The sequence below is a fragment of the Gossypium raimondii genome, chromosome 1 (genome assembly GCF_025698545.1).
Source record: "Gossypium raimondii isolate GPD5lz chromosome 1, ASM2569854v1, whole genome shotgun sequence".
Lineage (NCBI taxonomy): Eukaryota > Viridiplantae > Streptophyta > Magnoliopsida > Malvales > Malvaceae > Gossypium > Gossypium raimondii.
The window spans coordinates 30,568,410-30,586,085 of NC_068565.1; the positions used below are offsets into that span (position 1 = coordinate 30,568,410).

Here is a 17,676-nt window from a genome sequence, read left to right on the forward strand (position 1 = left end):
CTCGTCAAGCTTCGATGTCACGACATCCTAAATAGTTAGCTCCAGTGATAATTTCTAGCTTCAATGTCGCGATTTTAGTCCTCGGTGTCACAACTTGCACCCTTGGATGACTTGAACTCCTCAAACCTGGTTACTACCCACAATGTCACGACCTTGAAGATTCAGTGTCGCAACCCTAAAACTCAATGTCGCGATCCCCATACCTTGGTGTCTTGACCCCATAGACAATCTACCTACAGTGCCAAATTGTTGAAGTTCAAGTCCTTATGGTGATGGAAGAAGTTGAGTGTCGCGACATTGACCATAATGGCACAATTTCTTTGAGTTTTTACCTTCATCACCTCCTGCACAAGTTCAAAATGATTGTTAATCTCCAAAAGACACAATTTTGCCATTTTGGTCCCAAAAATAATTAAAAATGTATAAAAATTAAGTTCTCAAATGAAATCTAATAAATACTAAAAAATTATCAAACAAAACCATAAATATCAAACAAAACCATAAAATGCTTGAGTTCAAGTTGATTAAGAATTAAAAGAGACTTAATTTTCTGTATCAATTTACCGCAAATCACTTGTGAAATAAAAAGTTTTATGCATCAAATAATTACCCATTTATTCAATAAAGAACATATTATTCGCAAGGAAAAGAACAAAGCATGGAGGGTCTCAATACATATCGTTCGACCGGGTCCAACAAAGCGAAACACCGTAGAAGGAGGGTACGACCCAGTCCGATTCTCAGCCTAGGCCTTTTTAGTAGGGATTTTATTTAGAATCGCTTTGCGATGGATGCAGCAGAGCAAATTAATTGATCTATTCCTCAATTTTCGATCTCTATTTTTCTCTTTATCGTATCATCCAAAAGACCCTCTAAATTTCCTCAGGTAATTCCTAATTTATATTCTCTCTCAGTTACCTCTATTCCATCGATTGTTTCCTACAAAATCCCCTAATATTTCTCTGTCCTATTTTCAACGGCCCTAATAGCTTTTCCTAACCATGGGTTTTCTGTTCTTGTTTCACTTTCGCGTTTTAAAAAAAAAAATTAATTGTTACTATTATTTATGGTGTGCAGTGAGAATGGCCCGGGTTTATGTCGGGAACTTGGATCCTCGGGTCATGGAGAGGGATCTCGAAGATGAGTTTAGAATTTTCGGTGTTCTCCGCAGGTTATTTTATTTTTTCTATATGAAAGAAATTTTTCTTTTTGATAGAGACCTGAATAATTATGTGTTTTAAAGGGTCACGGTGAAGCTTCTCAGTTTTTCTGTTGAATCACTTGAAACAAGTTTACTTTAAAAAAATATATATATGTATGTATGTATGTATGTATGTATGTATGTATGTATGTATGTATACATTTTAATTTGATTGATTAGTTGCTGATGGAATGAATTCAGTGTATGGGTAGCTCGAAGGCCACCTGGATATGCATTTATTGAGTTTGATGACCGCAGGGATGCTATGGATGCAATCCGTGAATTGGACGGTGAGTATATTTCTTATATTCCAACTTTTTCTATGAATCTTGATGTTGTTGGTGTTTAATTTATCCATTTATTGCATCTCTGATATCTGTTGGAAATATGGGTTCAGTTTCAATTTCCTTATGAAAATTCATTTTAATTGGTTGTTGTTTTTCCTTACATTATGTGCTGCGAATACGTTAAATCCATTCATGTCCTAATTTTTAACGCAGTTATGATTCTTTTTAGTACATCCACTAGTTGTTTGCAGCCTGTTGTTTAGTTTATTGCGGTTGTGTATGGAACAAATAAAATCTAAGCTTGCTTGTCTGGCGCTGCTTAGTTCTTATGTCTCCACAAAATCAATCACGGTTTTCTGATTTATCCTGTGTTATTGACCTCAAATTTGCTTAGTAATTTTCCTTTTCTCCTTGAAGGCAAGAATGGTTGGCGTGTGGAGCTTTCTCATAACTCTAAAGGTGTTGGAGGCCGTGGTGGGCGCCGTGGTGGGGGTGAGGATTTGAAGTGTTATGAGTGTGGTGAACCTGGTCACTTTGTTCGGGAATGCCGCTCGCGCATTGGCTCTTGGGGCGACGGGAATGGGCGACGTCGAAGCCCTAGTCCTCATCGTCGTAAAAGTCCAAGTTATGGGTATGGGCGCAGGTGTGTTGATGGTTCTTTTACATATATATATTATATTAGACTGTAGGAAGATAATTTCTGCTGTCCCCTGCCTATCAGTATGAATGATACTTAATAAACATAGGATATATATGTTCTATATTGTATCGAGGTAGACTTGAGTCACATGTGACCTACTTATTTAGGATTCACCTTTGACTTATTTATTCCTTTTTTGAAGCTTGATGTGCTAGATTATGTACTTAATGTGTGGATAATAAGTCTTTCAATTAATTACATGTATGCATGGCACAAGATTTTAAGACTGCATTTATCTATGAGTTCTATAGGGTTTATGTTATAATGACAAGCTGTTTTATCAGTTTATTTGAATTAATCTGGTGAAGGCTTATTTTTTTTAGTTAAGCTTTTTTGTGGATTGTTATGATTATTTATCTGAACAAATGAATGCAAACTACTGAAAATGTACTTGTTATTTTTCCTTGCTCATAGAATTATTATGTCTTGCTGCAGGAGCTATAGTCCACATGGCAGAAGATCTCCTCAGCGCCATAGCATATCACCTTGTCGTGGTCGCAGCTACAGCAGGTCACCTCCATATCGTCATTCTCGTCGTGATTCACCTTATGCTAATGGGTAAGTGATTCGTGCTGAATTACTTGAATCATCAGGGATTTTATTTGTATTACTTGCAATGTGGTTCCAGTCTGATATGCTTTTATTAAAACTCCTTTGCAGAGATTAAAGCGGGACCTGAACTGAGCAAATCTGGAATGATATCTATGAAAACAATTTGTAATATTGTAGCACTTATAGGTTCAGTGTGGAAAAGAGATTTATGTTACTTATGTTCATTTCGTGACAATGAGGTCTTTAGAACTTGTGGTTTTGCATGGCTTCCACTCTGCAAAGTGTTTCAGCCGCTAAAACTGGTGCCTTGGACTCCATTTTGTGATGCTTGCTGTCAGCAGCATATAAAACTGGGAAGTTTCTTTCTTGCTTCATATTGTTATCTACTTCTATTTATCTATTACCCCTTTATGTTAACTTAGATACCATGGTAACTTTGTCTTTCTGAGATGGATGATTCTAAAGTATTTTTATGTTTTGTTTTGATTTGTGATTTTGAAGTAAAACAGCATGCTTTCGCCACTTCACTGCATCTTAGTGCACATGGTTTCCTCGCTATTGCTTCTCTGCACCACCTCTTCTACTCGTCATCGCTCCTGCATGTTGTAGAAGCTTGAGTGACATGTTGAATTTGCTAGTATTAACATATGGATTTTAGTTGCGACCTTGTTTCTGGTGCATGCATCTGCAACAAAGCTTCTAAATTTTTAAGACGAAGCCGTTAATTGGTCTACTGTAATTAGCATCTCTGCACTTCGTCATCTTGTATGATTGCTTCGTGTTCAGCCCAAATTTTGAATTGTGCAAGGCCCTTCTTAGGATCTCGTCTTCAACAAAGAGTTTGATCTAGCTTTGACCTTTGCCTCCAGCGTAACTGATTTTGGAAGGTGTCAGTTTTACTTTTATATTGTTGTCTAGTACTACCTGTTGATGATGGATAGGATGTTCATACATATTTTTGGTGTTGATGGCATGGAACCTTTTATGCCTGCATTCTGTCTACATGTCTTTGAAGGTTGCATTCAGCATGGAAGCCGCCACAACCTTTACTGACATATTTGATGATCATCTAAGTGATGGATTGTCTGCAAAGCCCCAAAGGTAAGTTAGTTGAAAGCGACCATCCATCTTGTCTTTGGCCATCTTCCACGTTTTCCATTCATCTAATGTGCTAGCCTCTTTTCTCTATTTGCTTGTCTGTATTGGTGCCTAATGTCACAAGTCTTTACTTGCTGGTATGGATAATGGTAAATGGCTTAACTTGCCATTTAGGTCCATTCCTCTCTTGTCAATTTGATTTCTGTGTGTTCCATACAGTAGTGGAAATTCTAATCGTATATAATATAATGATAGATATGGTTCTCAAAGTTACTTCTAGTAGTGGTTGCATTTCATCAGGTGAACTGAAGTTGGTAACCAATTATTGGTACATTCAAACATTTGGATGCTTAACTGTTCAAATTTAGGCAGAGTACTTTTTTTTTCTTTAAATTTATTTCACAATGAAAGTAGCAGTTTAGAAATATCATCTTCTTGATCGGATTTTTATTGAGTCGAATTAGATTTTGTGGGGGAGCTGAAGAAAACATGTATTTTTTCGAGGTTTTTGTGGGAGGAGCGTTTGTAATCTAAATCTCATTTTGTTTAAATGAATATTGCAAGAAAGTAAAGGATGAAAAAAATATTGAGAAGGCAATCCAAGTTTAGAAGCTATAAATTGTGTAGGCCATGCTGGGTTGGATGTAATACGCAATTCATTAGTCTTAACATGCTATTACTGCTAGAATAGTATTTAGCTCAGACGTTCCTATTTTGCCTATCATATTTCTTTCTATTTTTTTTTGAACAAACCCTGCTCATTTGTCTTTTGGTCTATTTAGGTTTGGAGAGAAATTAAATTGGAAACCGAAGTTGATGAAGAAAAGGGTTTTATTCTATGCTCATGAGTTTATCTTTCCGACTCTACTGCATTTCCTGCCACCATTCTTAAACAGGTTTAGGAATGCTACTTTTTCTTTATTTATTTATTATTTGGGTTTCTTTCACTCGATTTTATTTTTAAATTTGGGTTAGAAAAATTACCTATTTTTCTCATTCTTTTTATCATATTTTGTAACTGAATTGTTTATTAAAAGTATTTGTTGTTCAATGTAATTGTTAAACGGGTTAAACGGGCTAAATGGTGCTCATAATTCTCTTTATTGGTTTACTTTATTCCTTAAAATTATGTTGTTTGGTTTCGGAAATTTTCCAATTTTTGGTTTTTAGAAAATAATTTTATAGGTGTTCTGTGTTACTAGAAGTATTAGAAACTGGCATCAGAAAATTTCGAACTTTATGTGACTTCTTTGTTGCTTAAGCTCTCCTGTTATTTTCCATTAGAGCAACAATAATCTCAATTGTGTATAATACAAAGGATTTTTGTATGTCTCGGGTCAAGCAGCCAGAGTGTTTCCTCATGTAAGGAGAAAGATGATTGCATGTTGTTATGAAGCCATCGAAAGCGAGCAGGGTCGATCATCCTCACTTTCTCATTTATTTACACATTCACAAGTTCATTAAGATGATTAGATATAAAACATCACATTAATCATCGAAGTAAGTGACTATCGTTTGAAGATTCAAATTAAATTATAATTATGCAAATTACTAAATGGTAGTCGGCCATTTTAAAAATTTAGCATAAATGGGCTTTATTACGAGTCACAAGGTTAAATTTTTTCAAAGAAGAGGCTAGGTCTTTTTATTTGAGCCGAAGATTTGAAACATGGTCTGAAATCTCTTGACACGAGGTCCATGTCTTGGGTTTGCAACCGCTTAAACTAAATCTTAGATATTGATTTGCAAGTTTCAAGATATGCATTCAAAAATGCATGTACAAAAATATATATTATATCTGTTTAGATATTGATATGTTTCGAGATAAAAGAACTTAGAATTGCAGAAAAAGTAAACCTTTTCAAGTTATGCATCATACTCAAAACACCTCTAAGAACATATTAGACAATAGAGTAATACAATATTAGCACATTATACATATAAAATCAAGTCCATAACTTATAATATCATTGCTTACCGGACTAAATCAAACTTTAAACTCCTAAATAAAATGAAAAGAGTCACATTTTTATACGCATTATGAATCCTTAATGATGTAATTGAAATAATGTCATGCTTACAAGAGTAAATCAAAGTTTGAACTCTTAAATAAAATAAAAATTGTAACACCCTATTTGACCCAATCACCGCGACCGGGTATCAAGTGTCATAACACCTTATATGACCCAATCTAACTTCCTCTGTCGCTGACTTGAATATATGATTTGGCTGATCTATACACCTCCCTTTTTTCATTTGTGAACTTATGCTGGCAAGATAGTCTTATAGGACTTTTCCCACCTCAAACCTTACTACTAAGACACTCCCAAAAGTAGACAGCTTCCGGTGGACTATTCTCTTTCTCAGATTTTCACTTTTGTGGATTCCCTCTTCTGATAGTCCCTATGGACTTTCCCACGTTACTTAGTCCCGACGGGCATCCTTGTCTTTAGTTAAATCCTAGTTGACTTTCTACCCAAGATGGTCCTTAGCGGACTTCCACCTTTCTGGTGATTTCCTTACCCGTAAATACTTAGAATTAAACTTTGAAGCATCGTTTCATTACCTTATAACCCATAATGGTTTATACGTCAACTTTGGTAGACTCATAATGACTGATACTTGTTTGCCAATATGCTGAAGAAGTTGCCCCCTTCCTCTCATGTATACTCGTGTTAATACGCTTCTATCAGTTTCACTTACCTTCGCACTTTTGACAGATCCTCTTAATATCACGTTTGCCTGGGTTCTCAGATGTGCCACGATCATATTGTCATACTACTCATTGTGCGAGTCATACAGTAGTTTCCATTTTTGGTACCCTGTTGGGTTTCCCTGTGCACCATTTCAGCAGACCCCTTCTTGGCCTTATTGTGTACTTGTCGACCATTGGATCATGCCATGGTGAATGACTGCCTCCGGACGTACTAACGTCTAGAGTATGAATACTGCATCAAAAGATAAATATTAATGAGGCGGTATCTACAAGTATATGAGTCAGGTTGTAATAAATTTATAACGAAGTAGGTGAGTACTCCGAGGATTGTACCCAAAGGAGGCTAGTACTAGATCAATTTCAACCAAAGCACCAAAAGATCTAAGTAGTACTTGAAATAGGTTATATTACGAAAATATAAATAATATGGTTTTTTGGGGTTTTTTTATAATACAAAGTAAATAAGCATCGAGAAAGTAAAAAGTGAAATTGATTAAATCTAATTAAGGTGATTAGCTCACTTTAGTAATTTTCATGAATTGTCGCTTCGGGTTCCTAGTCAACCAACTTGTCGATATCCTAGCAAGATCTTCTAATATGTCCACTAGAGTAATGAGTCAGCAATGACTACTTATCCTCTGACCTCACAGCCCAATCCAGTTTCGGGTGAAGGTGTTCACAGATAGACCATACCAATTTTGGGTTAATTCCCACATTGATAACTTTCCAGGGTTGTCAAGCCTAGGGTTTAGGTTCTTCCTTTCCAAAGCAGCATCCGTTGAGTAAACCTATAAAATAGTTAATAGATCATACCTCCACTCGTTAATCCTCCATAGAGGGATTAGTTTCTCATGGTTTTCAAAAACAATATAAAATCAATATAAAGTGTAAACATGATAATTGAATTGAAAGTATAAAGTTTAAGAAAAATCCTGATTTATATTACGAAGAATAATGAATCCACAAAGTTTAATCGCATCCAGAAACCAGATCTCTTAAGATAAAACAAAGAATAACTTAAATAAAACTAAAACCTAAGAAAAGAGAAATACTAAACTAAAATCAAATGAAAGATTCTAAGCTAAGTAATTGGTGTCCATAACATGTGCCAAAGAAGTCATGATTTGACTTAACCTCTTTGTGATTAACCCTTCATGTATTAAATCCTTTTGTCCTTTATATCTAGAATGGACAGAAGTCATGGAATAGTCACACTTGCATAGTCCATCTACTGTTTCTTGATATCCTGAGTAAACTATGATAAATAAATAAGTATGATATCTTATATCAACTTATTCGAGCATGGCCATTCATTTCTAGTCTCACTCAATACAGTGGCCTAAGATATTGCTCCCTTTATCTAGGAGGGACAAATCCTATATTGATAAACCATATCCCACTACATAGATTGTGGTATATCCAACATTAGCCTTTATTGAACAAACAGTTACGGTGGGTGTTTGACAGTATAAAAATATACAACTCACGATGTTGGGATAATGATGATCTCAAGTTTGAGGATCGTATACATAGTAATCACTATGAGTAATGTTGTGACTATTACATAATAATCCAAGAAACATACTCATTGCAAGTTAGTCCAATATGTTGTTCTCTAACACCCATACTCATGTATTGATTTTGACATCCCATGACAATGACAACACTTTGTCATCAATAAAGTACACGTTAGTCTTAATGCATTATTATTGTCCAAGTCCACAATAATACTTGACTAAGGTCCTTTTAAGAATAATCATGTTATTCTCAGGATATTATTATAAAACAATTTATTTATATACACACAAAAGAAACTGAATTAATAATGGAAATGCCTTATATTAATAAACAAGGAAAAACAAATATGTTATTACAATCATCTCATGATCGGTCTTTGGGCATACTCTAACATATAGTCGTGTAATTCAAGACTAAAGAAAGAGGGCAAATACAAATGAATGTTTGCAGCTTGGGTTTTGTAATAAGGTTCATCAAGAAGTGTTTGTGGGCTGAAAATAGGTACTAAGGGTGGATAAGTATAAGTAAACTTTTTGGCTTTTGATATGTTCCAAACAATGCCTTAGGTCATCCCTAAATATCTCAATATGCACAAATTTAACCAACCAAAAAAACTCAAATTTAACAATTTATCATTCATACTAGCATGCTTGTTTCTTTGTATTTTCTATATCATTCGGTACAGTTGAGACCTATTTACAGTGTAACATATAGAACTTAGTAGTCTAATAATAATAAAAATTTAAAATCACCTATCATCATCCCAAATTTATTTGTAAACACAAGCAACCTATGCACATGCTCATAACCAATCACTTGTATTTCTATAAGCTTAAGTACCCAATCAAGAAAACTAGAAAGAAAAGCATAAAAATCAAAGCAAATTTCCTATGTTACCTGTAATACCTAAATTTTACCCGCCCTTTTGTAAATAAAAAAATAAAATATAAAGCCCAATTTTTACAAAGCAAATAACAGGCCACAAGGCCCAAAACCCGAAATACAGCAATGGGGCCCAAAGCTCAGAGGTCCAAGACTGATTCAGGAAACCCTAGGGTTTCCAAAGACAACAATGTATAAGCCAAGCCTCGCCCCGAATCTCCGTGATCTTCACCTGCAAACACAAGAAAGGAAAGAAAATCAAATCAAATCAGATCCAAATCAAGCAGATTTTTTTGTTTCTATTATTGTTTTATTTTCATTCAACTATAAAAGGACATCGAATATATTGCAATAAGGATGCGATTTCGAAATCAGAAATAAAAAAGACTTTTACTTACGCAATATAGAGAGCAAAAAACCGAATAAAGGTTGTTACTTGTATTTTTTTATTTTTTCTGTTATATGTATTTATTTTATCGTTTATATATATATAAATAATACAAGAGGAAAGAAAGAACCTGGGTTTCAAGCCCTAATTGCAGTGAACAGTCGAGGAACCGTCTCCGAGGAAAGACGGTTGGAAATCGAAAAGTCTCTCGGGCTTTTGAGGTGCTTCCACGAATATTTGGAGGGTTTTGTGCTCGGATTCACGCTTAGAGGCCTCGAGGGAACCATATCTGAGGATTGTTTTTCGGCCACCGCATACGACGGTGACGGCGCCGGAGAACGGTGGTCGGCGCGGTGGCCGGTGACTGTCCGATGACCGACCGATGGTCGTAGGACTGAAGGGCTGAGAGAGTTTTTTTTAGAAGAATTTGGTTTTTTTTTAAAACTGTTTTGAAATGAAATTTTGGTTTTAATTTTGGCTTAAATAGCTAATTGAAAACAGCACCGTTTTGAGGGGAGGATCCGCGTGTCGACCCGACCCGGACCCAGGATCCGCGCGTTTTTCATGCGGAGGGGCAAATTACGCTTTTGGCCCCTCCGCCTTTTTATATATCTCCAATTAAGTACTTTTGTTTTTTTAATTCGGCCTTTAATTTATTTTAAATTCCAATTAAATCCTTTTGAATGGTGCCGTTTTAGAGGAGAAGGGAAAATTGCCCTTCCAGCCCTCTATGTAATTCGCGCATTCAATTTAATCCTCTAGACTTTATTTATTTGCGAATTTCCCCCATACTTTTATTTGCAATCCAATTTAGTCCTTTTTTCATATTTTCTTCAAAAATCATTTTTTTTTGATAATGCAATTGTTTCAAAAAAAACATGTAGTTATGCCTTTTTTTAAAATTAGTATTTTTCGCATAACTTGTATATATATATACTTGTTTAATTTATTTAATTATCTTTGATATTATTTATTTTCAAACCTATATATTTTTATGTGTACTTGCATGTATTTTTGTTATTTATTATTCGCTTATTAATTTATGTTTGCATATTTTTGCATGTCATTATTTTATATTCATTTGTTTATATTATTACTATGTCATTATTGTATTTGTTATCATTGTTATTACAACATTTATGCATATAAAATAATGTTACATCATTTTTTTTACTCAAATTTAAAAATATAAAATTTTTAAAATCGAGATAATGTTTGTATTTAGGATTTTCAAGGAAATTGAGCCCTAACGGATTGGGTTCTGATTTTCTTCGTTAAATCTGACAATCGAGCATTTCTCTTTAATCAAAAAATAAAAGCTCATTATTGGGAATTCAACACGTTGTGTCCTAACGTATTGGATGTGACGCATTGATTTCTCGAAATGAAGATTTTAAAAAAAAAAAACAATAAAGGAAATATTCCGTGTTTGGGATTTTAAGGGAATTGTGCCCTAACGTATTGGGCCGCGATTTCTTAAATCTTGGATAAATGGATATTCTTTTAATTTTTTTATACGAGTATTCTGACCTAATTCATTTCGGAGGAAGTTAGAATGTTGTGCCCTAACGCATTGGGTGTGGCATTTTTGCTTCTCTGAATTGAGAAGGGTCTTAATACGTAACGTTTTAAGTTTTTAAAGATTATATTTTCAAAATTTTCGACCTTAAGACACTAATTAAATAATTAGGTACCAATTTTGGGCGTTACGAGGGTGCTAATCCTTCCTCAAATGCGTAATCGACTCCGGACCGTTTTTTTCTAAAATTCGTAGACCCAAATCATTTTAGGTGATCTAATCACACCTCAATAAAAGATTGGTGGCGACTCCTAATTTTCATTTTTTAAAAAAGTCGACAACCTAAATTTTTTTTTCAAAAAAATGGTTTCGACAGCTTGGCGACTCCACTGGGGACTTTTTTTTTTAAAATAAGAGAGTCGAGCCACAAAGTTGATTAATTTTTGTCTTAGGGTCGAGAAAATATTTTTTTTAAAAAAACTCATGACATCTTTTTGCATTCATTATCCTCGTGTTTAAATATTGTTTGCATTCTACATTTCATGAGTTGAACAATTTTACCCTTTTTAAGTGGGAGTGAGAAACTATGCCTTCGTGAGGTTTTCACCTCCGTATAGGATAGTGGATCGCTTTCGGGATACATCGGTACCAATGCCTTCGTGAGATTTTCATCTCCGTATAGTCATAGGGAAAATGTGTCCCCCTGAACCGAACTTGATCTATATGAGCCTATAATGGGTGAGGAGCAAGGAATCTGCTGGTTTGGGTACCTTTACTTTAGAGCCAAACCGCATATAATGAGCCTTAGAAGCTTGCTTTAGGTAGAACTACACTAAATCCTAGTAGATGTCCTAATAGACGTTTTACTCTTCCTTGATTATATGCTTGTATTGGATACTGACTCTCGTGTTTTATTTTGTTTGCATGACATGGCATTTCATTTCATCATAAAAGGCGTCGGTTCAGATTCGGTTGCTAGATAGAAAGACTAACATGGAAAAAGGGTTTCTTGATAAAGTGGAGGACAATGTGGTTGTCCGAACTTGGTCTGAAACAACGTAGCAAGAAAAGGGTGATAGCCTGGCCGATGGGTATGTATCAGAACTATGGGATTTTACTCGCATCAGTGTAGCTCAAAACAATTTGCAGGAGTTGAAAGAAATTTGGGATCAGTGGAATAATGAGGTTAGGCAGTTATTTTACAACAATTTTGGGGACTTGCCTTATTTGCTTGATGTGAAGGTAGACAAACATTTGTTTCGAGCCCTCGCCCAGTTTTGGAATCTTGCTTACAGTTGCTTCACGTTTAGGAACGTCGATTTGGTACCTACGATAGAGGAGTATGTGGCTTTACTCCGATGTTCAAAGTTTCAAGTGGATAGAGTCTACTCGAGAGCGGTAAATGTGCCAACCTTTTCAAAGAAGCTGATAGGTATAACAGGGATGAGTGAGCAGTGGGTCGCTGCACGAGTTAAGCAAAAGGGGGACAGCAAGTGCATTCCTTGTAGGAGTTTGAAGGATGCAATTCTCACCCACCCAGACGTAAGAAAGAGGTTAGATATCTTTGCTTTAAGTATATACTGCTTGGTTGTCTTCCCTAAAGCCTTGGGGCTTGTGGACAAAGCAGTCACTGATTTATTTGATCGGCTTGATAAGAAAGTTACACCGATTCTGGCAATTTTGGCAGAAACCTTCAGGTCATTGAGTGCATGCCGAAAGACGGGTGAGGGTAGATTTATCGGATGTGCGTAGCTTCTACTCGTATTGTTTCACAGTCACTTTTGGAAGGTGGATAAAGTTTCGTATCGGGTCTTCTCTGAAAATTATTCACCACTAAAAGAGATAGTTGCTACGCCAAGAATGGATGACATTTCAGAGTAAAAATGGATGGCCATTCTTCAAAATCTTCAAGAGGAAGATGTTGAGTGGAGAGCTCCTTGGTTACTACCAGATGAGATCCTATATAGGTGTGGAAATTTCGATTGGGTACCTTTATTGGGTATTTGGGGAGCTGTCGGATATACCCCATTATTGGTGCTAAGGCAATATAGGTCAAGCCAGTTTATACCTGCGACCCAAGGGATAGCTGATTGTGAATTTTCATACAAAGATGATGGTTATAGAAAGAAGATTCAAGAAATTTCCAATGCATGGAAATAGACTCGCCGAATGAAGAGGTTAGCCGTGGGGCCGATGACAACTCCTGAGTATTATGGATGGTGGGCTAGGAGGATTAATGATAACACACCTAAGTTAAATAATGAGGACAGCTAGTCAATGGAAGAGCATTTGCGAGTCATCCCTTCTGAATTGGAAATTGTAAGACAAGATTTTGAGAGAAAGAATGCGGATTTGGAGAAAAGGATAGAGCAAATGAAGGCAGAAAAGACGAACTTGAGATTGGACATGGACGTTCAGAAGCTTGAGAATGAGAGGTTGAAGAAAGAGAAAAACAAAGCTGATGAGGAACTGGGCAGTCTAAAGATGGATTATAAAAAGTTGTGTTTGTCAATAAGAACTGCTGGGCTGGGAAAGACGTCGAAACGATTATGCGGCGAAATCCAAGAAGAAAAGGACAAGGCCGATAGATGGGAACAGAGATTTCAAGAGATGCAAAGGCGAAATGAGGCTTTAGAAAAAAGTTTGTCAGAAAGTTAGAAGGAAAAGGGCGAATTAAAGGATAGGGTGATTGTGTTGGAAAGATCTCTTCGTCAGTATCGAAGCCGAAACTCTGCGATAGAGTTGAAAGCAAGCCTGAGCAAGATTGATGAAATGAAGAAAAGAATCGAAGAGCTAGAAATAGTGCTGCAAAATTGTGAGATTCAGATCAAACACTTGAAAGCAAACGAAAGTCGTAATAATGAACAACTTCACCACTTTCAGAGTCAAGTTAGAAGCAGAGATCATCTTATCGAGGAAGGCGTGGTCAGTTAGAAGTAGGCGATCATATCTGGACTTTAGCGATTACAAGTGACACGCTGAGTGTGAAATATGAATTAGAATCGGATCGGGGGCAAGAATTATCTTTGTTACTTAGGAAGATTAGAGTTCTGGGTACTAGGGCAAAGTCTTACTTGTAATTCGCTTTATGTAAAGGAATTTGCTTTCTAGTAAGGTTTTCTTATATGGAATTGAATCAAAATTGACGTCTTTTTGCATTCATGCATTGCATCACTTCATATGAATTTAAAAAAAAACATTAAAATATTCTAATTAATTTACATCATTCCTCAGTTAATCTGGAAACCAACCAACCTACCCAGCACCACTACGGTACTCGATCGAAAACTAGAGACATGGACCAAAGGCTAGAACAGTTCCAGAAGGAAATGCAAGAGCAAATGAATGAGCAACTTGAGAAGATTCAACAAAAGATGATGGATAAAATAATGGAATCTCAGGGGAGTATGATGGCTAAGTTGACTCAGTTATTGGCTGGAGGAGTTGACAAAGGGAAGGGCTCGGTGCTCAACATTGAAGAAGGAGACAACGAGGGACCTGTTTATTCCTCAAGACTTACTTCTCAACAAGCGGGGATATATCCGCGCAAATCCTTCGCCACTATCAAGCCTCAAAACGGTACAGAAACACCAATAAACTTTCAAGCTAGATTAGGCTCCAACCCTGGAGACAATCTTGCTAATCCTGTTATCCCTGACTTCGACGAGACAATCGAGAAAATGAATGGTGAATTGCCGAAACAGCTCGAGGAAAAGTATAAATGGCTGGAAGAAAAACTTAGAGCGACGGAAGGTACTGAGAGCTACCATGGAATTGATGCTAGAGAATTGAGCCTGGTTCCAGGTTTGGTACTTCCTCACAAGTTGAGAATGCCAGAGTTCGAGAACTACAACGGGACTAGTAGCCCCAAAGCCCATATTACTATTAATAGCAGGAGGATGACTGGATATGTTAATAATGACTAGTTGCTGATACATTGCTTCCAAGATAGCCTCACAGGGGCTGCATCCAAATGGTACAATCAACTGAGCCGTATCCAGATTAATTCATGGAGAGATCTAGCACAAGCATTCTTAAAACAGTACAACCATGTGACTGACATGGTACCTGATAGAATTACTCTGCAGAACATGGAGAAAAAGTCTGGTGAAAGTTTCAGGCAGTACGCACAGAGATGGAGGGAGGTTGCGGTCCAAGTTCAGCCATCTCTTCTAGAAAGAGAGATGACGATGCTTTTCGTCAACACATTGAAGGTACCATTTATTACACATATGTTAGGAAGCGCTACTAAGAGTTTTTCTGACATAGTTATGAATGGCGAGATGATAGAAAACGCTATCAGAAGTGGGAAAATAGATGCTGGAGAAAGTAGCAGAAGGGCGACCTCAAAGAAGAAGGAGAATGAGGTCAACAACACAAGTTCATATTCGAAGACAGTCACCGTGAATCAGCCGAGAAAAGTGGTTGTTAACCAGTAAGGATCATCAAAGTAGAGATCTGATACAAGACAAAATATAGAGAAACTTCAATTTACGCCAATTCCAATGACGTATAGGGAGATTTATCAGGATCTATTCAATGCACACGTGGTTGCCCCTTTCCACTTGAAACCTCTACAGCCTCCATACCCCATGTGGTACGATGCAAATGCACGGTGCGACTATCACGCGGGAATTGAGGGGCATTCTATAGAGCATTGTACTGCGTTCAAAAAGTTGGTGGAAAAACTTATAAGCTTGGGCGTGGTTAAATTGGATGATTCACCCAATACAGAAAATCCGTTACCTGATCATAACGGAGTAAACATGATAGGTTGGAGCGTGGATAAAAAGATTAAGGAAGACATATCAGAGGTGAAAATTCCTTTGAGGTGGGTCTGGAGAAATATGGTAAAAAGGGGATTGATCGTCCCAAACTCAGAGAGAAGCTTCGAAAGGGTGGAAAATTACTGTGAGTTCCATCACGAGGAGGGACATGAAATCCAGGAATGCGCAGAATTCAGAGCCTTGGTTCAAGACCTGATGGATAATAAGGAGATGAAATTTTATGAAGAAGTTAAGGAGGAGGGGAGCATTTGCACATCAGAGTCCTCGAAGGTTCCAAGAGTAGTGTAGCCTGTGGTCATTATCTCGCGACCTAAGAAGGAGGAGGTGAGAACACCAGTAATGCCAAGGATCGTAATTAAGAAACCTGCAACATTTCCTTACCAAGACAGTAAGAAAGTTCCATGGAGCTACGAGTGCAATACAACTGTCCCAGGAAAAGAGACTGCAAAGAGCCAGTGTGTGAGTGCCAATCCAGAATCTATGAAAGAGGCCATAATAGGGAAGCAAAAGGGAAAATAGTTGAGCCAGTGAAGGAGGAAGAAGCTGTGGAATTCCTTAAATTTTTAAAGCATAGTGAGTATAATGTCGTTGAGCAGTTGCATAAACAACCGGCCCGCATATCTGTACTGTCCTTACTCTTGAATTCAGAATTACATCGAAATACATTGATGAAGATGCTAAATGAGGCCTATGTGTCCAAGGATATTTCTGTCAGTAAGCTAGATCGGTTGGTCAATAATATCAGTGCTGATAATTTCATATTTTTCAATGATGATGAAATACCTTACGGGGCATGGGATCTACTAAAGCTTTGCATATCAACTTTGCGTTGCAAGGCGTATTTTGCGAGTCTTGATTGACAATGGATCAGCTTTGAACGTATTGCTGTTATTCACACTTAACAGGCTACCCATAGACAGTTCGCACATGAAAACATGTCAAAATGTAGTGAGGGCATTTGACGATGCGAAAGGAAGGTCATGGAAAAATTGAGGTACCCTTACCGATTGGTCCAACGGTTCTGAGGTAGATTTTATTGTGATGGACATCAAACCTTCCTATAACGCTTATCAAGAAGACCATGGATACATTCGGTGAGCGATGTCGTCATCATTACATCGATGTTGAAGTTAGTGTCAGATGGTCGGCTAGTGACAATAAAAGCCGAAGAGGATATAATAGCAGCTGTATCCAATTAGACGCCATACGTGGAGACCAATGACGAGTCAGTTGAATGCTCATTTCGATCTTTGGAGTTTGTAAATGCGGCATTTGTTCCTGAATGGAGCAAAATTTTGGTGCCAAAATTATCCAAAACTATTGAGATGGGTTTACAGTTGTTGGTAGGAAAATGAGCTTTACCTGGAAGAGGGCTGGGGAGATATCTTCAAGGGAGGACTAAGGTTCCAGTACTGAAAGAAAAGCAGGATCACTTTGGCTTAGGATACAAGCCAGATAGGGGACAGAGAAAGAAAGAAATAGAAAAAAGGAAGGAAAAGAGAAGAGCGCGTTTGAATGGGGAAGAAGCTAAGTGGGAACCAATGATAATTCCCCACATATCCAAAACTTTCGTATCTGGAGGAGTTATTTATCAGGAGAGAAGGAAATCAGTTGAGAAAAAATATTGAGGAAACGTTAGGAAATATGCACATCAATGCCATTCATGAGCATGTGGATGAGGAAAGAAGCTGGCTGGACATTCGCCTTTATGAGCCCGGAAGTGTTCTAAACAATTGGACTGCGGAAGAAATACCTAAAGTCTTTAGAAATGTCTCAGAGTAATGTTCAGAACAAACTTGTTTTTTTAGCCTAGAAATAACAAGAATTCTTTTGTGAAATAGGCCTATGTTTGAATATCATTATTTTAATAAAACATCTTTGCAATCTTTTTGAACAAATATTCTTTCATTCTTTCCATATATTCTTTCATCATTGCACAAATATTGTACATAAATTCATACATTCTTTTGTAACCCTATTAGGTCCCTGTGTATCAATGACGTGAATGACGCTGTTACAAGCTCAGAG

At 36.8% G+C, this 17,676-nt stretch overlaps 1 protein-coding gene across 3 annotated transcripts; it reads left to right on the top strand.

Moving 5' to 3' along the window:
- The first annotated feature begins 635 nt into the window (after positions 1-635).
- On the top strand, positions 636-4,964 carry LOC105785564 (serine/arginine-rich splicing factor RSZ21). Of its 3 annotated transcripts, XM_052633173.1 has the most exons (8): positions 646-886; positions 1,078-1,171; positions 1,403-1,491; positions 1,906-2,131; positions 2,624-2,746; positions 2,849-3,627; positions 3,756-3,841; positions 4,621-4,964. In XM_052633173.1, the coding sequence occupies exons 2-6, from the start codon at positions 1,083-1,085 to the stop codon at positions 2,853-2,855; spliced, it is 534 nt and encodes a 177-aa protein (XP_052489133.1). In that variant the 5' UTR covers positions 646-886; positions 1,078-1,082; the 3' UTR covers positions 2,856-3,627; positions 3,756-3,841; positions 4,621-4,964. The 3 variants fall into 3 exon arrangements, with proteins under 3 accessions (XP_052489135.1, XP_052489133.1, XP_012467126.1); XM_052633175.1 differs by having other exon boundaries at positions 636-886; positions 1,906-2,119; positions 2,849-3,841; XM_012611672.2 differs by having other exon boundaries at positions 2,849-3,841.
- The last annotated feature ends 12,712 nt before the right edge of the window (positions 4,965-17,676 follow it).

Excerpts from the sequence above, each read along its gene's own strand:
- LOC105785564 (XM_012611672.2), top strand. The coding sequence starts at position 1,083 with ATGGCCCGGGTTTATGTCGGGAACTTGGATCCTCGGGTCATGGAGAGG. Across the intron at positions 1,172-1,402 it reads ATTTTCGGTGTTCTCCGCAG|TGTATGGGTAGCTCGAAGGC; the intron begins GTTATTTTATTT and ends GAATGAATTCAG. Across the intron at positions 2,132-2,623 it reads AGTTATGGGTATGGGCGCAG|GAGCTATAGTCCACATGGCA; the intron begins GTGTGTTGATGG and ends GTCTTGCTGCAG.